At 39.7% G+C, this 25,616-nt stretch overlaps 1 protein-coding gene and 1 long non-coding RNA gene across 3 annotated transcripts in view; both read left to right on the top strand.

Annotated features, from left to right (window-relative positions):
* The window catches only part of LOC108351591 (uncharacterized), a 55,723-nt gene extending 50,291 nt beyond the window's left edge, over positions 1-5,432 (top strand). The window contains exons 3-4 of one of the 2 annotated variants that reach the window (XR_010063678.1): positions 677-848; positions 3,969-5,432. This is a non-coding gene — a long non-coding RNA (uncharacterized LOC108351591). Of the gene's footprint in view, positions 1-676 lie in introns of both variants that reach the window. The other variant, XR_005501446.2, reaches the window with a different exon arrangement.
* A 4,851-nt stretch (positions 5,433-10,283) lies between these two features.
* On the top strand, positions 10,284-16,094 carry LOC134485539 (eukaryotic translation initiation factor 4 gamma 2-like). The gene has a single exon (XM_063282652.1). The coding sequence runs from the start codon at positions 10,857-10,859 to the stop codon at positions 12,957-12,959; it is 2,103 nt and encodes a 700-aa protein (XP_063138722.1). The 5' UTR covers positions 10,284-10,856; the 3' UTR covers positions 12,960-16,094.
* The last annotated feature ends 9,522 nt before the right edge of the window (positions 16,095-25,616 follow it).

Below are 25,616 nucleotides of genomic sequence, written 5' to 3' on the forward strand. Positions count from 1 at the left end.
TGTAGAGAGAGTATCTTCTGTATTTGTATGGATATATCACCTTTCAGTTAAAAAAATTATGGTCTATAGGAAAGGATAGAATAGAAGGTGGGACATCCAGGAGGCAGAAAGAATTCTGGGATATAGCCAGGTTGGAGAGATTTGCCCTGGAACATGTGACCAGACAGCCTCGTGGTTCCTGAGCACAGGTAATGAGCCACATGGCAGAATGTTGATTTGAGTAAGTGCACGGAGCCATATTGGATTTGGGCCTAGCCGCTTTTTGACTGCATGGTTCAAAGTGACTAGGTAACTCTGGGCTGTTTGGCCACAGAGACTCACCCCTAAGATGACTGCATTAAGTCTTAAGATTGTTGAATGAAAGCCTCTCCCATGAATTTACGGCACAGGAAGATAACATTCAAGGGATGCCTCAGCTCCCTTAGCAGATACCTGTTACCTCCTGAATCAACACCCAGTGTCTCCACCGCCTGACCTCATCGTCTACCGCCTGACCTCTTTGCCTCCAGCTATCACTGCCTATACCCTCATCTCCCCCCTCCTTCATATTTCACAAAGGTCACTCCCCCTACCTGAAAGCCTTAAAAGCTGTAATGTTCATCCCAATAAACGAGACCTTGACAACAGAACTTTTGCTTGGTCTCCTTCTTCTCTTCACCCCCATTTTGGCCCACAGGTAGAAAGCCTCTTCGGGACCCTGAATAACTGGGTCCCCACTGGCGGGGAAAAGTGGCGCCCGAACAGGGACCCGGAAGCGAGGCCGACTACAGGACGAAGGAGATAAGAGAGCTGCAGCGGGAATCAAGGACTCTTCAGGCCGCATTGCTCGTGCATCGCTGGAGAGGGAGGTAAGGACCGGTCAAATAATTGTCGTCTAATTGCCATGGGGAAGGTATGGATTTAGGAGGCTTGTTTCATAGGAGAGATCAAGCGCTCACTCAGGGAGAGAGGATTAAGAGTTAAGAAAAAGGATTTAATCAAGTTTTTTTGTTTTATTGATGAAAGGTGTCCCTGGTTAATTTTAAGCAGTGTGGGGCTAGCTTAAGTAAAACTTGTAATAAAAAAGGGACAAGGTAATGGTAAAGTGTTTTTGCATATGCGTTCTTTTAGAGTTATATTTTAGTCTTTGGAACCTGACTAGAGATAGTTTACACCCTAGACATGAGAGAGAATGGGTTTGGGAAAAACAGTCCTCCCGGACTCTCCACGGATGCTTTGGAGAAATAGAAAAACTTTTCGGGGCTCTCCTGGGAACAGAAGAAAGGCAGGAGACATCCTGCCTCTCTGCTGGCTCCTATTGGAGAAATGCTTATTTCTGGTTCTGGGTTCCATAGGTAGGATATGTGGGTCCCTTTGGGTGGGACACCATCTAGTTTTTTCCCTCTATGTCTATTGTGTGTCCTTAGTGCACCAAGCTATTCATGTCTGTCAGTTTATGTCTGTGATTTTTGTTTCTCGTTGTTTAAATGTTTTATGTTTCGTGTTCAAAAGAAAAAATGGTAAAAACTTTATCTGCCAGTCGTTCACACCTTGACTTGGTTTTACCTCGTTTCAAGAAGAGAACAATAAATAAAAAACAGTTTCAATTGGCTTTTGGAACCTACATCTGTAGCTAGAAGCCTAAGTCTGCTGGACATGTATAGCCACTTCAATTTTGTTTCTGATTGGTTTTAAATGTATAAATATGCTCTACATGCCTTGGTTATGTACTATTGGCTTTTAAGTTATTAGATATGGTTAAAAAGGTGTAACATTGGTAACAGAAAGTTGGCTTAAAATTATAATTTAGATGAAGTCATTCTAGATAACATGTGACATGGGCCTGGTTGCCTTGTCACTGTTTGGCCTTAGCCTTAGATTGTAGGATCAAAAACCTCTCCCTGTAATTTACCGCACAAGAAGTTTACATTCATGGAATGTTTTCAGCCACAACAAGACACTTCTGGGTCTCCAACAAGGTTTGACCCCTGCTGAGCCCTGCCCTTGCATGTGGAAGCTTTTTGTTCCCAACTGGCAGTCTGGCCAGGTACTTCTCACCTGAGTCAGAATTAGGCTGGCCTTCCTGGTTATTTCCCTAATTTATTCAGGCCCTTTGTTACCGAAGTCTCAGCCAGGGTTCCCCACTGTGCTTCGCAGATACCTGCTAAGTGCTGTACTTTAGATATATAGTTTGGTCCATAAAGAAACCAGAGGCCTTTTCCTCTTCTGGCTTGACAGGAAGAAAAAAAAAAAGAAAAAAAAATCAAACAGGTAGAGATTGTTACAAGAATTACGAAAGATTGATGAGGTTTTAGAACTTGTGAGAGCATTACAGCCAGTTTGCTTACTCCAACTGCCATTTCAAGATAGATTTAGAGGACTGATTTTATACAATTTGTTTACGTCCTGGCCATTGTGAGTTTTCATTTCGTGAGCTTGCTTATAATTTTAGAGAGCCCACAAAGTGATATCATTAAAAATTTTACAAAAGAATGGCTAATAGCCTTATATTATGTAATTTTGTCGCTTCTTCAATGTAAGAAGTTAGAACTTTAAATCTTTAAGTGTATATAGACATTTTTACTACAAACTTTTGCTCTCTAAATGAGCTTTAATATTTGGGGAGTAGCTGTTAGACTACTCCAGAAAAGAGTATTTAAAACTAATTTTAAGCTACTAAGGATATGTTAGTTGGCTATGTACCTCACCTTACCAGAGGACTTAGGTCTTTGTTTGTTATCCTTATTGGAGATAAAGCTTCAGTTGTGTTAATACAGAATTGTAGGCTACAGTCATGGAAGTATTTTAAAAAGCCAAACAACAGTTAATTGGTTATTACAAAATACTTATATTTGGCCTATTACATATACAAATTTTTCAGGCAAAATTGATAATTTTACTCTTTACATGCTTTTGTATTTCCTATAAATTTGTACATGCAACCCATAGGAAATGAGCTTCCTATATTTATAGGTTTAGGGTTAGAGGTGGTTCATCTAATGAAAAGGCTACATGTATGATTGGATCACTTGTTTATTCTCTTGAGTTTCTGCTGCTTCAGCACAGATTATTAAATTCCTGGCTTTAGCCACTGTTTTTATAATGTTAAAAAAAAAAAACAAGCTTTCAATTCATATACTGATAGCCAATTTGCTCCTTGTGGTTTACAATTGATTTCAATTACTTAATGCTTTATTAAAGGCAGGTTTTCTACATAAAATCAGTGAGTGATTTCAGTGTGACTGTCTGACAACTCACTGTCCTTTCAGTGCTCTGGCTCAGACAACTAAACAAAACCATAGACCAAGCTCTTTGAAAATGATAATGGAGTTGATAACACTCCCTCACAAATAGAGGAAGACTCCATTTGCTTAATTTCAACTCCCAGCCTCACCTTGCCGGCTCAGGGATTTCTAGTACAGTATTTATAGGATTTGGCATCTCTAATTAATTCTTATGTTTAGGTAAATAAAGCTGGTGAGGGGCTGGAGAGATGGCTTAGTGGTTAAGAGCACTAAGTACTGTTCCTTTATAGGCCATTTAAGAGCTCAGACTGGATTGCCTAGACCCCTTAACAAGGGAGGACAATGATACCAGACAGATTATAGGCCTTACATAGGAACAGTTAGTCAAAAAATCTCATTCTTTATATATCCAAAACAGTAATGCTGGAGACAATAATTTGGTATAAAAGTCAATTTATAAATACAAGTGCTCAGTGTCCTCAATTTAATCCTCAAGGACTTATCTTAATAAATAATATTTTAACAATATTTTAGTAAATAAAAAGGGGGAGTTATCCCTGTATGCTAAAATATGCTCCTTTTATTTCAATTTTAAAATTTGGATGCCAAGAAACACTCTGAGTTTATGGCACCCTACAACTAAGCATACTTCTGCCAAGGTGAAATAGAAAGATCCACACATTGGCATGATCCTGTTCAGATATTTTATATGGGGAAGAGGGAATCTTTGTGTTTTTTCTACAGGATGCTACAGGAGTGTGCCAGCTGCCCGAGTGGCTGGTGAGACTTACTGATCCTGGTAGCATGAAGACTCAGCTCTCCTGGTTCGGGTCCCTGGAGTCATTCCTGTGTCCTTGGAGGAATATGGAGGATTCCCACTCATCTTTTGTCATCACAGAAATTCTGGCGTTGCTGCAGTCATTGTGTCCCGTCCCACCACAGCCTGCGCTCCGACCCTCTGTGCACTGTTGCTTGGTGGAAGCTGCTGTGGACTGGGGAACTCTGCCCTGGTTTTGCAGATCTCAGACATCGTTCCATTGCCTGCTGGTTGTTCCAGAGAAGAATGACCGATCCTGAACTGAACTGGGAAAGACCTTGGCATTTCTGCTGCTATTGTAGCAGCCATTACTGCTGCAGCCATTGTGTCTGCAGTGTCTGGAGCTACCCTCCCCCAATCAATTGTTAGGCAAGCACAGTGGGTGAACTTTCTGGAGTAGTTGCTAACAATTGGGAATTCTAAATTTTATTACAGGAGAGGCTTGACTAGGTCCTTGGTGGTATGGCCATAGCAGCTGAGGAGAACCAGATGATGTGCCCACTACTTATCGGGAGAGGCTCAATTTCCACAATCTTTTATATTAATGCCATCTGGCTCCTGCTCCTTTGCCCCTGGGCTCAATCAAGTAAGAGGAATGAGAAGATGATCCAATGTAGCTTTCCTCAGTGACGGGCAACTTCCTCTGACCCTTGACCAATCTAGACATGGAGCGTTGAGGGCGACAAGGTGGTCCTATGACAGAGAGGCTGGGGTTTGAGAGGTCGATCCTAAGACAGAGGTGGCTACACCCCGTTTAAACGTGCGGGCCGGTCAAATGCTCCTCTGCCCAGTTTCTCCCCCAATAACACACACGTATAGCCCAGAACGGTGTGTTACAGCATAAGTTCATTCCTAGCCATTGGGGTGCAGTCCTAACTGCAAGAGTGGCTCACCATGGCCGGGCTGGGCACTCTGTGAGGCATGTCTGATCTCTCTCAGACCACTATTTCCACCTAATGGTTTTTTTAAAAGAAAAATGGGGGAGATGCACGGAGCCATATTGGATTTGGGCCTAGCCGCTTTTTGACTGCATGGTTCAAAGTGACTAGGTAACTCTGGGCTGTTTGGCCACAGAGACTCACCCCTAAGATGACTGCATTAAGTCTTAAGATTGTTGAATGAAAGCCTCTCCCATGAATTTACGGCACAGGAAGATAACATTCAAGGGATGCCTCAGCTCCCTTAGCAGATACCTGTTACCTCCTGAATCAACACCCAGTGTCTCCACCGCCTGACCTCATCGTCTACCGCCTGACCTCTTTGCCTCCAGCTATCACTGCCTATACCCTCATCTCCCCCCCTCCTTCATATTTCACAAAGGTCACTCCCCCTACCTGAAAGCCTTAAAAGCTGTAACGTTCATCCCAATAAACGAGACCTTGACAACAGAACTTTTGCTTGGTCTCCTTCTTCTCTTCACCCCCATTTTGGCCCACAGGTAGAAAGCCTCTTCGGGACCCTGAATAACTGGGTCCCCGCTGGCGGGGATAAGTAAGCAGGTTAGAATTTGTCAGAGAAGAGTCTAGCTCTATGGCCAAGGTATTTGTTAATATATTTTGAGTCTCTGTCTTATTTCTGGAAGCATGGGGCTGGGAGGAAGTACCAGATCCAAACTTCTACAAGTGACAACATGAATCCAAACAAAATCTAAATCTGAGCAATGACCAGTGTATAGTTTTGATTTCTGGAACTGGAGGATGATGTTCACCTGGAACTCAATCCCAACTTAGGTTGGGAGTGAAAGCATGATTTTTTCATATTAACTAGATGAGCTATTAGTGATGTGGCTTATGTCACTGTGCAGACACTGAAGTTTATGTTTTTCAGTATTTTTTAGAACTTAAAAGCAGACACCATGGTACCTAACCTCGGCTTTCAGGAGATGACACCAAGAGAACAGAACTTTCAAGGGAAGGCTACAGAGCAGGGAACCCCGACTCAAGGAAGGATACAACCACTTGTAACCAGAGTCTATCTGCCTCATTTGAGTGAGTTGGTTTCTTAGAAAAAATATTTCCCTAACTGTCTTGGAAAATTAGTCTCTTTACAATCACAAGATCTTCATTTGTTTTACTACCCTGCATTATAGTTCCAAAGAAATTGGCAAGTCTTTCCCATTGGTTTCCTTGTAGAATAAATTGTAAAACCACAAATATTAAAAAAAAATCATTGTTATAGGAACACATTAATGAGAAGAAAGACATATAGCACAGTAGAAAGGATCTAGACTTTGGTTCTATCCCAGTTTCTTCTGTTTCCTGTTTTTGTCAGATTTAAAAAAAAAAAACAATGGTTATTTTCGAAACGACCCTGTTGAGGCAAAACAGAATCTGGTCATCTGGATTTCTTTTCTGAAATTAGTCTTTCTTAGTTGCCATCATCTGCTTACACGGTGCACTACGAAGGGTGATTGTAGACGCACATTTATAATTCATATGTGTATCAGTTTTTCAAGTTTTTTAGGGTTCTTATTAGCTGTTAAATGTTTTCAGAAAATTTTGAGATTAGTGATTTGTGTCAGTAGATCTTGGGATAACTTCCTGAGCTTGTTGAGTCTTTGTTTCATTGCTTGTGGTCAGTTTCTTCAGCATACTTGTGTACCATGTTGCTTTTTCTTTCTGAATTTCCTACTTTGTATTATTAAATAGATAAAAATTTAAGTTCTAGAAAGCAAGGGATGTGTAACTGAAAGAAGTACACAGTACGTGTCCATTGCTGAAAACTAAGAAGATACTGAGTGAACATCTGTCAAAATGAGGGAAAAAAAAAACAGTTGTGCATGTTTGGTGGTGTTTCTAAGTTCCTTTGTCGCTCAGTCTGGTGGGTAGACTCCAAGTCAGCTGCTTGTTTTAGTAGTTTGCATCTAGATTTTGACCTGGGTAGGTGCTTGTTCTTTGAAAGTAACAGGAAACTAATCTTCTTTTGTCTTGCTTTCCCTCACTGGCTGGCCAAGCATGGTTTGGCAGCAGAATATTTTCTTTGCTTACTTAATTAGCTGCATCTTATTAGCCACTGGATTTTCAAAATATTTAACATCCTTTTATAATTCATATCTTTTTCATTTCTTTTGGATGGGCCACCAGAAGTCAAATATTAGAGGAAATGTTTAAGTTGCACAAAATGAAATATTCTTTTCCTTTAAAAAAGTGGTCATAATACCTTGATACTATATTCTTGTTTTAACTTTATGACATTCATTTTTGTATCTTAAGGTCTTTGACCCATTTGGAGCCTGTAAAAGTATTTGCTAGATATAGAAGGACTAGATTGTCTTTTACTAAATTTACAGCCAAACCTGTGCCTAAAACTCCTTTTCCAATGCCTTTCTTCTACTTTTTTCCAATATCACATTCTCTGAGTCATTATTAGACATTGCACAAAAATTAAACATAGTAAGAGTCATTTAAGAAGTTAGTATTTTTGACTTCTACACATTAGCTCTATAAAAATTAAGTCTAATATTGACTTGTATTGTTAGATGAAGCATCTTTCGTGTTTTTTGGAAACTGATTTCTTGTTCCTTATATTAAGAAATTAGGCCAATGTAACCAGAGCATTTGATCCATCTGTGACTTCCTTTGTGTGCTATTTCCTGAATCATCTCTTTGATGATTCTGTTTAGAGCTATTTAATCTCTGCACATGTTTGGGGCCTTTTACAAACCCTTCCTGGATTCCGAGGATGCAGATGTTTTCTATCCTGGTAGCAACTTTACTTTTCATTCTACAGGAGCAACAATTTAAATTCTATTAGTCACAGACTGTCTCTCAGCGATTTCTCTTTCACTCTCTTGTGTCCTGGTCTTTGATTTCTCCAACTATTCCTCCACATCCTTTCTCCATGTGCTTGTCTAGTGTGCCCTCCAGTGAAGACCGTGTATCTTTGCATTTCCACAAATCTCACATAGAATAGCTCACTCTGTTTGTGGAGAGGCCCATGTATTCTGCTGCACTTTGGAACAGGTCAGCTAGCCCAGTGAAGAGGAACTCTGGTGTTGCCTCTCAGGCCAGGGCAGTGGGGGTGCATGGCCCACACTCAGTATTCAAAGATGAACTTTGCATAAGTTCCAAGTGAGACTCTTATTTCAAAGTCTTTAAAATATAAAGGTTATGTAACTTCCTTTTAAAGCTTAATTCATGGTTGTAACTTTGGAATATAATATATCATGGCTGTTGTCTTTGTTTAGTGGCATTTTCTGTTGGTTTGTTATTGATGACCCTTAAATTCTTGCAGATTAAATAGTGGACTGTTGTGAAAACACTGGATGATTTGCTCAGTTTCTCTTGAGTTTGTAAGAATGTGACACGTACTTACATTTTACCAGAAGCCATAGCTATGGGTGCTAGGATATGAAAATATCTGTATGGGCTGCGTATTAGGTAAAGATGTTGATGGTTATTGGTCAGATAAGGAAAAGTTATTGGTGGGGTTGGTGTGGTGCTGCTTGTATTTAAATGCTCCCTACATACTGGCTCCCAAGATCTGGAAGCCCTGAGGAGCAGATCCTCAAGTACCCCAAGTGATGCTTTGTAAACTTTGCTTCTTAGTTTAACTCATCAAAAATGGATAGAGTCTGTGATTAGGCAATAGAAGAAGAAAGGTGGGATTGAGGATGGATTGGAGGGTCTCAAGAGAGAGGAGACCAAGGGAGGAGGAAGCCATCATGTGAGGAGATGGACCCTGAGCATATGGCCTGGAAAAACAGCAAGTAACAAGGGACATTATGGCATGGAAATAGGTTAGTATAGCTGTAAACCTGCCCAATTAGGCTTATGACTTGTAAATAAAGTACCTGGATTGTGTGTCTTTTATTTGGACTAGTTAGAGTGTTTAATTCCTTTTATACTTGGTGCCTTTGACCCAGAGATTAAGTCTCATGCTCTACTGAAATGAAGTTAGATATTGTACTGTGTATTTCTGGTGGTGCAATAACTTTGCTGTTTTTCATAGAGCATTGAGGTGTTTCAATATGTGTGAAAAAGAGGCAGTGAGTAGTATTTTTAACTATGTGCTACTGCAGTGTACACAGAATAGCTTTGTCTGAAATTAGCTAAAGTGATAGGTTTGGGTCTTGCTTTACTAACAGTGTTGTTTGTAGCAGAAAAAGTTCTATAAAAACACACATCATACTTAACCATGTATTATCCAGAGACAATGACCAATTTCTTTAATATACTTATCCATTATTAATGGACTTCATTATGGTTCAGGTGCCAGGCACATTTATACATCTGGGTGAGATTGCAAATTTGGTCTGGATATTACAAATGCTGGTAAGCTGTTTTTCTATCGATACTGGAATTATGTTCTGTAAAGCAGTTACTACTGACAAAAATTGAGCCCAGGTTTTTTAGTTGAAGGTGCACTTGTTTCATGACAAGTAGAAAATAATGGTGTTACACTGTTTTTACCTGTGCGTAAAAGAAAAACTTTAATGTTTAAGATAAAGTGTCATTATAGTATATAAAAATGTTTATATAATGTGCATATATTTGTGTGTGTGTGTGTGTGTGTGTGTGTGTGCGCGCGCGCGCGTGCACGCATGTGTGTATGGATGTAGTGTATAGATGAGATCATCAAGCTACACTGACTTAGTTTCTGATTATGGGAAACAGGAAACCAAACTTTCTAAAAATGATTAGTAAGTTTTTGTTTAATCAAATGGCTGGCAGAAACTTGAAATTTCTTTAACATATTAGCTATAAGTTCTATAGAAAGTTCTTTTAGGAAAGAAAAAATAACCATTCCAAGAAACTTCTTTTCTGTTTTTTCTATTATAGTGAGCTGCATAGTTCTCCTAAGCAAGGAGGTGGACTTCATCCTCCTTACCTCTTTCACCCTTGCCTACCCCAGGGACTGTCTGACAAGGTAACAGAATGGATTACATTTATTAAAACATGATACCGTGGCCAGCAGCGAGCCGGAGCTCTATGGAGGTGGAGGCGGGTACCAGGTGGTGGCTGCAGCAGCTACTCCTCTGAGCTGAGTTTCAAGCCGTCCCTGTCTCCTTCCTCCCCCTTCCCTCCCCCTTTTTTGTTTTCCGTTCCCCTTCCCCCTCCCTTCCCCCGTCCCAGAGGACCGGATCCAGAGGAGGCAGCTGAGGTAGCAGCTGCTGAGTTCTTGGTGAAGGCTTTTCATTTCTACCATCCCCTCCCCTCCCCACCCCATCCATTAATATTATTCTTTTGAAGATTCTTTGTTGTCAAGCCGCCAAAGTGGAGAGTGCGATTGCAGAAGGGGGTGCTTCTTCGGGCTGAGGAGGAAGTAGTGCACCTCAGCACTATCCCAAGACTGCTGGCAACAGCGAGTTCCTGGGGAAAACCCCAGGGCAAAACGCTCAGAAATGGATTCCTGCAGGAAGCACTAGATGAGATGACAACTCTGCAGCAAACAACTCCGCAAATGAAAAAGAACGACATGATGCAATCTTCAGGAAAGTAAGAGGCATACTAAATAAGCTTACTCCTGAAAAGTTTGACAAGCTATGCCTTGAGCTCCTCAATGTGGGTGTAGAGTCTAAACTCATCCTTAAAGGGGTCATACTGCTGTTTGTGGACAAAGCCCTAGAAGAGCCAAAGTATAGCTCACTGTATGCTCAGCTATGTCTGCGATTGGCAGAAGATGCACCAAACTTTGATGGCCCAGCAGCAGAGGGTCAACCAGGACAGAAGCAAAGCACAACATTCAGACGCCTCTTGATTTCCAAATTGCAAGATGAATTTGAAAACCGAACCAGAAATGTTGATGTCTATGATAAGCGTGAAAATCCCCTCCTCCCTGAGGAGGAGGAACAGAGAGCCATTGCTAAGATCAAGATGTTGGGGAACATCAAATTCATTGGAGAACTTGGCAAGCTTGATCTTATTCATGAATCTATCCTTCATAAGTGCATCAAAACACTTTTGGAAAAGAAGAAGAGAGTCCAACTCAAAGATATGGGAGAGGATTTGGAGTGCCTCTGTCAGATAATGAGGACAGTGGGACCTCGATTAGACCATGAACGAGCCAAGTCCTTAATGGATCAGTACTTTGCCAGAATGTGTTCCTTAATGTTAAGTAAGGAATTGCCAGCCAGGATTCGTTTCCTACTGCAGGATACCGTAGAGTTGCGAGAGCACCATTGGGTTCCTCGCAAGGCTTTTCTTGACAATGGACCAAAGACGATCAATCAAATCCGTCAAGATGCAGTAAAAGATCTAGGAGTGTTTATTCCTGCTCCTATGGCTCAAGGGAGGAATGACTTCTTCCTGGAGGGACCGTTCATGCCGCCAAGGATGAAAATGGATAGGGACCCACTTGGGGGACTCGCTGATATGTTTGGACAAATGCCAGGTTGTGGAATTGGTACTGGTCCAGGAGTTATCCAGGATAGATTTTCACCCACAATGGGACGTCATCGTTCAAATCAGCTCTTCAATGGCCATGGGGGACACATCATGCCTCCCACGCAATCGCAGTTTGGAGAGATGGGGGGCAAGTTTATGAAAAGCCAGGGGCTAAGCCAGCTCTACCATAACCAGAGTCAGGGACTCTTATCCCAGCTGCAAGGACAGTCGAAGGATATGCCACCTCGGTTTTCTAAGAAAGGACAGCTTAATGCAGATGAGATTAGTTTGAGGCCTGCTCAGTCGTTTCTAATGAATAAAAATCAGGTGCCAAAGCTTCAGCCCCAGATAACTATGATTCCTCCCAGTGCACAGCCACCACGCACTCAAACACCACCTCTGGGACAGACACCTCAACTTGGTCTCAAAACTAATCCACCACTTATTCAGGAAAAGCCTGCCAAGACTAGCAAAAAGCCACCACCATCAAAGGAAGAACTACTTAAACTGACCGAAGCTGTTGTAACTGAGTATCTGAACAGTGGAAATGCCAACGACGCTGTCAGTGGTGTGAGAGAAATGAGAGCTCCAAAACACTTTCTTCCTGAGATGTTAAGCAAAGTGATCATCCTGTCACTTGATAGAAGTGATGAAGATAAAGAAAAAGCAAGCTCTTTGATCAGTTTACTCAAACAGGAAGGGATAGCCACAAGTGACAACTTTATGCAGGCTTTCCTGAATGTATTGGAGCAGTGCCCCAAACTGGAGGTTGACATCCCCTTGGAGAAATCTTACTTGGCACAGTTTGCGGCTCGTGCTATAATTTCAGAGTTGGTGAGCATTTCAGAACTAGCTCAACCACTGGAGAGTGGCACCCACTTCCCTCTCTTCTTACTTTGTGTTCAACAATTAGCTAACTTACAAGACCAAGAATGGTTAACCGAACTTCTTCAACAAAGCAAGGTCAATATGCAGAAAATGCTGCCAGAAATTGATCAGAATAAGGATCGAATGTTGGAGATTTTGGAAGGAAAGGGACTGAGTTTCTTATTCCCACTCCTTAAATTGGAGAAGGAACTATTGAAGCAAATTAAGCTGGATCCATCCCCTCAAACTATATATAAATGGATAAAAGATAACATCTCTCCCAAACTTCATGTAGATAAAGGATTTGTGAACATCTTAATGACCAGCTTCTTACAGTACATTTCTAGTGAAGTTAGCCCACCCAGCGATGAAACAGATTCTTCCTCTGCTCCTTCCAAAGAACAGTTAGAGCAGGAAAAACAGCTGCTGCTCTCTTTTAAGCCAGTGATGCAGAAGTTTCTTCATAATCATGTGGATCTACAGGTCAGTGCCCTGTATGCTTTGCAGGTGCACTGTTACAACAGCAGATTCCCAAAAGGCATGTTACTTCGATTTTTTGTTCATTTCTATGACATGGAAATTATTGAAGAGGAAGCTTTCTTAGCTTGGAAGGAAGACATAACTCAAGAGTTTCCAGGAAAAGGCAAGGCTTTGTTCCAGGTGAATCAGTGGCTAACTTGGCTAGAAACTGCTGAAGAAGAAGAATCAGAGGAAGAAGCTGACTAAAGAACCAGCCAAAGCCTTAAATTGTGCAAAACATACTGTTGCTATGATGTAACTGCATTAGACCTAACCACTGCGAAAATTCATTCCGCTGTAACGTTTTTCACAATATTTAAAGCAGAAGCATGTCAGTAAGGTTTCCTTCTGCATAAGGTTTTTGTAGTATGATGTCTTAATCATAGTCTACCATCAAATACTTTAGGAGTATCCATAATGTTTAGATAGAATATTAGCAGCATGCAATAATTACATCCTAAGCTCTCAAGCAGAGGCAGTCTATTGCAAGGACCTTCTTTGCTGCCAGTTACCATAGGCTGTTTTAAGTTAGAAAACTGAATAGCAACACTGAATACTGTAGAGATGCACTTTGCTCAGTAATACTTGAGTTGTTGCAATATTTGATTATCCATTTGGTTGTTACAGAAAAATTCTTAACTGTAATTGATGGTTGTTGCCGTAATAGTATATTGCCTGTATTTCTACCTCTAGTAATGGGCATTATGTGCTAGATTTTAATATCCTTGAGCCTGGGCAAGTGCACAAGTCTTTTTAAAAGAAACATGGTTTACTTGCACAAAACTGATCAGTTTGAGAGATCATTAATGCCCTTGAGTGGTTTTTGTGGGTGTGAAACAAATGGTGAGAATTTGAATTGGTCCCTCTTATTATAGTATTGAAATTAAGTCTACTTAATTTATCAAGTCATGTTCATGCCCTGATTTTATATTTTATATACTTGTATCTATCAATAAACATTGTGATACTTGAAAAAAAACATGATACCGTGAGTTTAGTGTGACGCGTTTTTTTCTGAACAGTGCTGAAGAATAAAAAAACCATTTTACTAGTCTTTATACTAAGTATAGAAATAATGGCCATTCGTGCAGGTGTTTGGAACCTAAATATTTGCACCTGAAAATAATAGAAACCATATTTCCTTAATAAAATTTAAGGAAAATATATTTTAACATACTGATTAAATCTTATTTTAATGCAGACCTAATATCAGATTCATCAGTGAGTAAGAATCCCGATTCTACACAAAGAAATTGAATTGATTCTGTTTTTTTCAAGAGAAGAAATTGCTTCTTGTGGTTATAAAGGCAGGTAAGGAGAAACTAAGTTAGTTCTATTTCTTAATGGATAGTTGATTTTTTTTTATATTTTTAGAAAGATAAAGCCTCGCAAGTCAGTTCTACAATTTCCACTTATGAAATATATATTACAAAGGAAATATTTTAGTCTGAGTCCTTCATCTATACTACCATGTAAAGAATTTTAAATAACATAATAGTCCCTAGTGATCCTCCAGTGAAACCCAAAATAATAATAATAATAATAATAATAATAATAATAATAATAAGAAGAAGAAGAAGAAGAAGAATAGGCATTGTCATGTTTATCTTCCATCCGGTATAAAATGGTAAGAAATTGAAAGCTACATTTGTCTTTTTCTTTTTCTTTTTTTATTTGAATGGCATTGGCGGGGCCTTATTAGTCAGTCTTTACAAATAAGCAAAACTCGCCACACAACTGTTCATAACTGTCCTTCTGGACAGTCTGTCTTTTCACAGACACAGTCACTTACATTCAAGAAAACACACAGAAAATTAAGCTGAAACTCGATTTCCTTATAAATTAAAAGTAAACGATTTTCTACCATTGCTGATGACCAATGTTGGCATCTGTGTGGTGGGTAAAATGAAGCAGGGAGCCTTCCGATGGGCGTCAGTGCTTAAAGTTACTGATGGGGGTGGATCCAGACACCTATGGGGATGCTGCAGCAGGCAGCCAGCGACTAGAGATGTTACTCAACAGACAGTTTTCTGAGGGAGCAAAGCTTAAGTTACTGGGGGGTTGGCACTCTCTATGATCAGCGAAAAACCTATGAACTCTTAACTCCTTGGGGTCAGTGAGAAAGACCAGGGAAGAGAGAAAATTCACACACACACACACACACACACACACACACACACACACACACACTCACACGCACACACAGAGTTGATGGTAGAAGGAACAGTGTTCCAGCCCATCATACACAAGCCTTAACAGATACACATAGTTGATGGATGCCCTAACCCTTGTGCTTTATTGTTTGTTCCATCACTTATATGTCCCAGCCAAGTCTTTGAAGCATCATTAAATCACAAGGTAATTGTTTTAGTTTTCTTCTAGACAAAGACAGGAGTAATTATTTCATTATTTATCCTTAAAAAGTATTCTTAAAAGACTCACAGATCTAACCACTTATTTTAAAAATCAGTCATATCTACTTTAAATCCTCAGAATGAGTATCTACTCAAGAGCAATTCTTAATAAATCTCATCAGGAAGCTGAGGGCAAAAATGTGTATAAGAAATCAATTGTTAGTGCCAGAGATGTTGGCCAGTGAGTGATTTGAGGCACCTTGAAGTTTTCCCATAATTCTTAGATTATGAGGAACATGCTGGCAGTGAACAGAGCAGAACTCCATAAAAGCATCAAGTCCTCAGGACACACAGCTCTCAGGACACATAGTCCTTGGAGCTGTCACACTGAGGTCGCACCCACAGGACTATGGTAATCGGGGGGGGGGGGCATGCGGGGGGGAGGACGGTGCATACTACATCCTATCTCCATTTTAAAGTTGATAAATAGTTTATTTCATTTACATGAAAAATGCATGGAGCTTGGGATTTGCTTCTCAATAACTTAAGAGGTTTCTTATTTGTTTGTGGTTCTCTGTGGTGATGTGAATGTTAAGAAAATCCCAGAAGCCACTGAGTACTAACAGAGTATTATTTATTCTTCTGCTCTTAGCAAGAGGGCAAGAAACACCTGTAGCTGTTTCTTAAGCAGGAATATGTTCAGTGAATTTCTTTAGTGTTTTACAGTTTTCATGGCACACATTCCTTTGTCATATTTATTTCAAGTATTTTGTTGTTTTGTTTTGTTTTAGTTACTGAGAATAGTATTGTCCCCTTGCTTTCTGTGTTTGTCTTTGTATATAAAAAGGATAATGATTCCTGTGCTTTAACTCTGTGTTTTTCAACTTTTATCAACATTTATCAGCTCTAGGAGTTTTTTTTTTATGATTTAGTTTTTATGTATAGAATCTTAAAACCTGAAAATAAACATATATTGATTTCTTCCCTTCTCATTTGTATTTGCTTCATTACCTTGACTTGTTTAATTGCTTGACCTAAAACTGTAAGAAGGATGTTGAGAAATGAGAAGAGGGAACATCCTTGTCTTGGTCCTGATTCCAACACAAGTACTTTGAATTCTTCTCTCTTTTGGATGACTTTTGCGGTATATTGCCTTTATCAAGTTGAGATAAATCCCTTGTATCCCTATTCTCTACAAGACTTTCCTCACAAATGGAGGCTGTATTTTATCAAAGGTCTTTTATGTATGCAATAGGGTGGTATGTGTACTTATGTGGTAGATTATGCTAATTCTCATGTATTGACACTTTCTTCCATCTCTGGGATGAAGTTGCCTTACGCCTAATCGGAAATCTGTGTTACTGCATTTGGTTTACACGTATTTTATTAATGCCTTGTGCACCTATGGTCATCAGAGATATTGGTGTATGACTTTCTTTTCTGGTTTTGTTTCAGCATCAGGATTAGACTCCCAGTAAATGTTTTCTAACTGTTTTTGGAATATCTTACCTTTTCAAGTTTGAGAATGTGGTGGCCGCCCTTTTCATACTTTTCTTCCCCTACCTTTATATTGGCTCAAATAGTTTTCAGGAAGTAATATTGACCTATTGTCAATACATATTACAATACTGTGCACACTCAAAAGGTATACTTCTTGGTTCTGAACCATGTATGATCTTGGTTCCATTAATATAGGCGGAAATATTTTCAGAACAAAATCTGCTTCCTAAATGTCATAGTTTAGGGCTCACCTGCTGTGTTTTGCAACATACCCTGTTTTTGCTTTTTGTTTGTTTGTTTTGTTTTGTTTTTTGAAAAACTGCTTTTATTTGTTGTAACACAAAATTGTTATTTAGAATATTAATTTAAAATTAATATTTTGTAATTACATCCTTGATTTATATGAAAACAGGAAAATCTCTATTGAATGGATAATTTTCTAGACAGATACCAGGTACCAAAGTTAAGTCAGGATCACACAAAGAATCTAAACAGTCCCATAACTACTAAAGAAATAGAAGCGGTTATTAAAAGTCTCCCAACCAAATAAAGCCCAGGACCAGATGTATTTAGTGCAGAATTCTATGAGACCTTCATAGAAGATGTCATACCAATATGGTGCAAACTATTCCACAAAATAGAAAAAGAAGGAACACTAGCCAATTCCTTCTGTGAAACCATAATTATGCTTGTTGCTATTAAATATTGGCTCCGCCTGACCAGAAAGAACACAGCAAACCAATACCAACACGGTTCCATGTGGTGAGATTTAACAATTCCCTTATTAAATACAAGGGGAAGGGGCCAGAGAAAGAACAGAAAAGAGAGTGAGGGTGGAGGGAGTCTGCTTTTATTTGTACTGTGAGGTAAAGGTGCCCAGGTGGAGGTGAGACTTGAGCCAAAAGGTCTTCTGGGAATGTATGGTGTTACAGCTAAAGGCAACACTTGATACCAACAATGCTTATACCTAAACCACACAAAAAAACAAGAAAGAAAGAGAACTTCAGAGCAATTTCCGTTATGAATATCAAAGCAAAAATACTCAATAAAATTCTTACAATCCAAATCCAAGCAACCATCAAAATGATAATCCATCATGATGAAGTAGATTTCATCCCAAGGATGCAGAAATGGTTCAATATATGGAAATCCATCAATGTAATTCACTAGAGGGGCAGGCAGTGAAAGGTACCCTGATTCCTGCTGGAGATAGGTTGAATCCCCAGGACACTTAAAGGGGACTGCCGGTGCCTTCCCAATTTCCCAGGATATCAGTTCCCCCCAAAGACCCCTTTATAGAGGTTTAAGACAGACCAGTCATGTAGGGCAATGCTGCAAGCCCCTTCACCACAGGTCATGTAGGCTCAAGACAGATCAGAGGTAGAAGCAGGATCACACCTACAAATAAGTATATGAGGAGGTCTTCCCAAGCTCTCAGGACAAACCAATAGGAAGTACCTTCTGTCAGACACTGACCCATTCACTAAACTATTTAAGCACAAGGAAAGGCGTGTAGGAATTATTCCATTGTCTACAAGCTTCTGTTATAAGAGCCACTTGGAGATGAGATCTGCTCTCTTTAAATCATCACAGCCAGAATCTCCCTTGCACTCCTCACTGGCTAGTCAGTCCCCTGCTGGTTCAGCCCAAAGTGGCAGGCAGTCTGGGTAAGGAGAAGGACAGGCAGTTGGGGTGGCAAAAAAATGTTCCTCCTCCCTGCCTGAGATCTTTCTCCCTTTACCTGTAGCCACACAACTAGCCAGCCTGGTCAGAGTTCACTGCGGAGAGCACTCGGGCACCAGAGCCCTAAAATGTAGTGCTCATACAATGATCAACAAAACTGTAGTGCGGGAAGGTGAGTCACCTCCCCCAACTCAGGAGACTAGCAACCTATCTTTTACTGCTGAGTTTTCAGTCAGCACCATCTCAAGCTTAGGTCAAGCTGAAGGGGCAACTGAAGGCTCCTGGCCAGAGCTACTCTCTGGAGTTGGCTGAAGGTCCCTCAAGCCCCTGTCTAAATCCTGACAGCCTGCAAAACAGCCTGCAATTGGTTTTGGCAGACTCCCTATCCAACCTGGTAAAGAAGCAGGCACTTAACGCCACAGGGCATGACCTTTTGGACTTCTGTGGAATCCCCCAAGGCTGATAGGCCAAGCGAATGTCCCCATTGGACAAACTGTTTCTCCTCTTTTCTGTAACAAACAGTTAACCCACACACACAAAAACACAACATTAAAAAAAAATTCCTCAGTTCCAGCACCACCACCACCAACCCCCACCCCGGCAGTGTTCTTGCAGCTTTCCACAGCCCAACACCCACCCTGTGGCAGTGTGGGGTAAGTGTGCTCAAACTTCTAAGTCCGGTTTCACCTAGGGGATGTGCCCTGTGGCTGAGTTGATGCAGAAAACCCCCAAGGCTTCAAAGGAGACACTAAACAGACTGTCTGCTCCTCCCTCTCCCCCCAGGGCAGGACTCCATTAAAAAACAAAGGAGCTTCCACCTGCCTCTCCCCTTACTCCACCTCCCCCCATCCAACTAAGGTGATCTCTCCTTAGAGGTAGTTGTTAAAATAGCCAACCAGATAAAGACCACATTAGGACAGAAGATATCACCTATAAAGACAATGGAATAGCCAAGAAGACCCAAAACGCACCCTCCAAATCACCCCCAATTCTAAGGGCCACTGTTGAAAGCGCAGCTAAAACCTCTAGAACAAAAAGAAATAAATAAACCCAAGAGGAGTAGAAGGCAGGAAATAATCAAAATCAGAGCTGAAATCAACCAAGTACAAACAAAAATGAGTATACAAAGATTCAGCAAAACCAGGAGCTGGTTCTTTGAGAAAATCAACATGACAGATAAACCCTTAGACTAAGTAGAGGTCACAGACAGTGTATCCAAATTAACAAAATCAGAAATGTATAGGGAGGCATAAGAGCAGCATCTGAAGAAATTAAAAAAAAAATTACATCCTACTACAAAATCCTATATTCAAAAAAAACTGGAAAATCTGGAGGAAATAGACAGTTTTCTAGACAGATACCAGGTACCAAAGCTAAATCAGGAACAAATAAACCATCTAAATACCCCCATAACTCCTAAAGAAATAGAAGCAGTTATTGTTATTAAGAGTCTCCCAACCAAAAAGAGCCCAGGTCCAGATGGATTCAGGTCTGAATTCTACCAGAGCTTCACAGAAGACCTCATACTAATACTGTTCAAACTATTCTACAGAATTGAAACAGATGGAACACACCTAAATTCCTTCTATGAATTAATAATTGTATAATAAGATTATACAATTAATCTTGTACTGAAACCCCACGAAGACCCAACAAAGAAAAAGAAGTTCAGACCAATTTCCCTTATGATTATTGATGCAAAAATACTCATAAATATCTTACAAACAGAATCCAAGAACACATCAAAATGATCATCCATCATAATCAAGTATGCTTCATTCCAGGGTTGCAGGGATTGTTTAATGTATGAAAATCCATCAATGTAATCCACTATACAAACTAACCCAAAGATAAGAATGACATGGTCATTTGATTAGATGCAGAAAAGGCATTTGACAAAGTTCAACACCCCTTCATGATAAAAGTCCTGGAAAAATCAGAATTTCAAGGCCCATATCTGTACATAGTAAAAGCAATATACAGCAAACCAGTAGCTAAGATCAAACTAAATGGAGAGAAAATTGAAGCAACCCAACTAAAATCAGGAACTAAACAAGACTGCCCACTCTCTCCCTACTTATTCAATCTAATAGTCGAAGTCATAGCCAGAGCAATCAGACAGTGAAAAGAGGTTAAAGGGATACAAATTTGAAAGGAAGAAATCAAATTATCACTATTTGCAGATGATATAATAGTATAGTTAAGTGACCCCAAAAGTTCCACCAGAGAACTACTTAACCTGATAAACAACTTCAGCAAAGTACCGGGGTATAAAATTAACTCAAACAATTCAGTACTCAAAGGATAAACAGGCTGAGAAAAAAATTAAGGAAATGACACCCTTCACAATATTCCCAAGTAATATAAAATATCTTGGTGTGACTTTAACCAAGCAAACGAAAGATCTGCATGACAAGAACTTCAAGTCTCTTAGGAAAAAAATTGAGGAAGAACTGAGAAGATGGAAAGGTCTTCAATGCTCATGGATTGGCAGGATTAATATAGTAAAGATGGCCATTTTGCCAAAAGCAATCTATAGATTCCATACAGTCTCCGTCAATATCCCTACTCAATTCTTTATAGAGATAAAGAAAGCAATTTGCAAAACCCAGGATAGCGAAAACTATACACAACATTAAAAGAACTTCTGTGAGAATCACCATCCCTGACTTCAAGCAGTATTACCGAGGAATCGTCATAAAAACTGTATGGGATTGGTACAGAGACAGACAGATAGATCAGTGGAATAGAATTGAAGACCCAGAAATAAACCCACACACCTATAGTCACTTGATCTTTGACAAAGGAGCTAAAACCATCCAATGGCAGAAAGATAACATTTTCAACAAATGGTGTTGGTACAATTGGAGGTCAGCATGTAGAAGAATGCAAATTGATCCATTCTTATTACTATGTACAAAGCTTAAGTCCAAGTGGATCAAGGCCCTCCACATCAAACCAGATACACTCACACTAAGAGCAGAAAAAATGGGGAAGTGTCTCGAATACATGGGCACTGGGCAAAATTTCCTGAACAAAATGCCAATAGCTCATGCTCTAATATCAAGAATCGACAAATGGGACTCATAAAGCTGCAAAGCTTTTGTAAAGGAAAAGACACTGTCAATAGGATGAAATGGCAACCAACAGATTGGGAAAAGATCTTTACCAATCCTACATCAGATACAGGGCTAATATCTAAAACATACAAAGAACTCAAGAAGTTAGAACCCAGAGAGTGAAATAACCCTATTAAAAATGAGGTACAGAGCTAAACAAATCATTCTCAGCTGAGGATTATCGAATGGCTAAAAAACAGCTAAAGAAATGTTCAACATCCTTAGTCATCAGGGAAATGCAAATCAAAACAACCCTGAAATTTTACCTCACACCATTCAGAAAAGCTAATATAAAAAACTCAGTTGACAGCAGATGCTGGGGAGGATGTGGAGAAAGAGGAACACTCTTCCATTGTTGGTGGGATTGCAAACTGGTACAACCACTTTGGAAATCAGTCTGGAGTTTCCTCAGAAAATTGGAGATTACACTACCTGAGAACCCAGCTATACCTCTCTTGGGCATATACCCAAAAGATGCTCCAACATACACCAAAGACACATGCTCCACTATGTTCATATCAGCCTTATTTATGATAGTCAGAAGCTGGAATGAACCCATATGCCCTTCAACAGAGGAATGGATTAAAAAGACTGGTACATCTACACAGTGGAGTACTACTCAGATATCAAAAACAATGACTTCATGAAATTCATAGGCAAATGGAATGAACTAGAAAATATCATCCAGAGTGAGGTTACTCAATTACAGGAAAACACACTTGGTATGCACCCATTGATAAGTGGATATTATCCAAAAAGCTCAAATTACCCAAGATACAATCCACACACCACAGGATGCTCAAGAAGAAGGATGACCAAAGTTCAGATGCTCCCACTCCTTCTTAAAAGGGGATATGTGTGTGTGTGTGTGTGTGTGTGTGTGTGTGTGTGTGTGTGTGTGTGTGTATGTATGTGTGTGTATGTATATATGTGTATATATGTGTATATATTTGTATATGTATGTGTATATATATGTATACTAGATAAGATTGATGAAGTTATAAAATGCATCTTGAAAGGAGCCAGATATAGATCTCTCCTGAGAGACACATCCAGAGGATGTCCAATACAGAAGTCAATGCTAGCAGCAAACCACTGATCTGAGAACAACACCCTTGGAAGGAATTAGACGAAATATTGAAAGAGTTGAAGGAGCATGCAACCCCATCAAAACAACAATGCCAACCAAACAGAGCTTCCAGGGCCTAAACCAGTACCGAAACACTATACATGGAATAATCCAGGGCTCCAACCACATATATAGCAGAGAATAGACTTGTTGGGGCACCAGGGGAAGGGGAAGCCCCTGGCCTTGCCAAGGTTGGAACGCCAGTGCAGGGGAATATGGGAGAGGGATAAAGTGGATGTATAGGGGGAATACCTGTATGGGGAGGGGGATAGGAGGGAATGGGGGCTTATATACAGGAAATTGGGAAGGGGAATTATGTTTGAAATGGAAGTAAAGAAATATATCTAATACAAATTTTTAAAAATTAAAATTTAGGAACCAAGAAGATGTCAATGCCAGTTCTAGCTATAATGTTTAGGTCCTGAGTTGGAGAAGGGGAGTTAACAAAAGTGAAGACACTGACCACCTTTTGATTTTCAGAAAAGTGGCCACAAATAACTTGAGCCTTCTATATTTATACAATGACAGTTGGGCTTACCCAAGCAGTGATAACATTGCTTACATTATTAAAAGAAATAATAATATCCACATTTCAAAAGCTCTATCTATACATAGATCCCCCAATAGTTTCCCTTCTCCTTCTCCCATTCCTTGGATCAGTCACCACCTAAACTTATTTTGCATTAAAAAGCACAATTTCAGCAAGACAAAAGAGATGTCTGGGCAGGCTGTCCTGTAAACAGGAAGACATACCAGTCTGGTAGCAAACATGGTTACATAGTTATGCATGGTGAGAGGCCGAATTAAACATTTGTTGGTAAACTATCTCTAGTTATTATCTCCTATCATAATTCCCTTTTAATTGCAGACAGACAAGTCCATTTTACAAAGCAGATCTTCTAGGCATCTTTCTAATATATAGATCTTTGTAAGATGTAATCATTCTAAGAGCCATTTTCAAGTCTCTATCAATCCCACATAATCTCTGCATTGTCCATGTCTCTACTTATCAGATATAGCTTCTTAAAAACAGTTATGTAAGCAGGACCTACCTCTCTCCACAACTGACACAGACTTGCTCAGTGTGACTGGGTACTTCTCAAAAGATCTGATTATAAGTCTCAAATTCCCAGGATTTATGGTAACATTTGGAGGATTGATAGATACAAAAAGAGGTGAAGAACATTTTATTCCTTGAAGGAGTTTTGAGAAAGATGTAGAATCATCCACAGTGCCTTAGCCTGTGTGACTCCAGATGGCCTTGTCCATGACTGATGAAGTGATACAATTTTGATAATGACTATATGCAGTACAATGAAGGAAAGGAGAGCTTGTAAGGAATGCCAACTTGGTACTAAATATAAAGGCCACCAAATTTCCCTTGTCAACTGAGAAGTGGTTTCCATTGACTTGCCACAGTAGAATCCTGTCACTGAAGCACTCATATGCTATTCCTTGCAGCAGCTACATGGCCACTGCCAGAAAGAGGTAGCACCTCTGCTAAATTATTTCTGATATATGCATGAGGATCTGAGTGCAGTCTCCAGAGAACATGTAAAAAGTCATGGGACTGTGTTCCAAGCTAATCATCCTGGTGCCTGTGAAATGGAGAAGAAAGAAACCCTGTGGCTTGACAGAGCCCCAGTCTAGCTATATTGGTAATTCCATGGTCAGCTTGAGATCATGTCACAAAATCAATACAGTAGAGAGTGACTGAGAATGATACCCAGTATTGATCTTTGACCACCTTATTCACACCTGAGGACATGCACCTGCAGACATATGTACCCCCACACAAACATGTACACACAAAGTACTGCGACCTTATAAGCAGACTCAAGCCTCTTTAGAAAGTTTCATGTCATTTTTTACCCTGCAACATCTCTCATACATCACACTGTTCCTTATTTTTTGCACTTTATCTTTTTTTAGTTTTACATATATTATGCCCATTGTCTATCATAATGAATTTCATCTTTAAAAATAACCTCAGAATCATTATATTCATTCAGCCTCCTTGTCTTTAGGCAACAGAAATCATTTTTTTAACTTATTTTTACAGGAGACTGGAGAGATGACAGAGAAGGTAAGAACATGTACTACTTTTGAAGAAGACCCATGTTAGATTCAAAGAACAAGATGACTCATAATCACTGGTAATTTCAGTTTCAGGGACCTAATACTCTTACTTTTCTAGTCTCTGCAGGCAACCCTAGACATGCAAATACTCACACATAATTTAATAAAGACACAGCACCCACATACACACGTTTACAATTTAATTTATTTTCTGGCCTTATTTTTTTTTTTTACTAGGACAAAGAGGGTAAAATTATACAATCTACTTCAAATTTCTGAAGGGGAACATTTTGCCTTCTCGATAGGAGACAAACCCCTCCAGATTTAGAGGCATCTAAATCCAAGTTGACACAAGTGTCCATCATATACATTAATGTGCCTTTTGCATTGTCTTTTACTTTTCCATAATGGGTATTGCTTACAATTGTGTTGCTGCAGATTTGGTTTTACCACAGGCTTCTTTGATGCTCTGAGCTGCTTTGATTTTAATTTCTGCTCCTCTCTATTAGCTTCTCACCCTACATTGTTATTCTATCTTATCATTCATTTTATAACATCCATGCTCCAAAAATTTGAAGAAGATAACAATGGCTGCTTAAAGTGTACTTCTTTTCCTTATAGTCACTCTATTGAAAAACATAGACTTTTGCCTTTAATTGTTGTTTTGTTTCTTTGACACAAGCTTTTTCCTTGAGTATAATAATATTGTTTTACTCTTTTAAATTTATCCTTTCCAAGTAAGACAATAGAAAACTTGTGGGGGTGCTTTGTAAATGAATATGAGGATGATCCCTCTTGTCTATATTTTGATGTCTTCTACATTTGAAAAATGAGTGCTGATTCAGCAACTAAATCCTACACAGGCAACCACTGTGGAGAGTCCAGTGGAAGTATTCCAGGACTCCTGATGAATGTCAGCTCCCCTTGGACTCATACACTTGACATTTTTAACTAATATATTACCCTAAACCCAGGTTTTGGGGTATTTTCTTTCATCCTC

The sequence above is a fragment of the Rattus norvegicus genome, chromosome 2 (assembly GCF_036323735.1).
Source record: "Rattus norvegicus strain BN/NHsdMcwi chromosome 2, GRCr8, whole genome shotgun sequence".
Classification (NCBI taxonomy): Eukaryota; Metazoa; Chordata; class Mammalia; order Rodentia; family Muridae; genus Rattus; species Rattus norvegicus.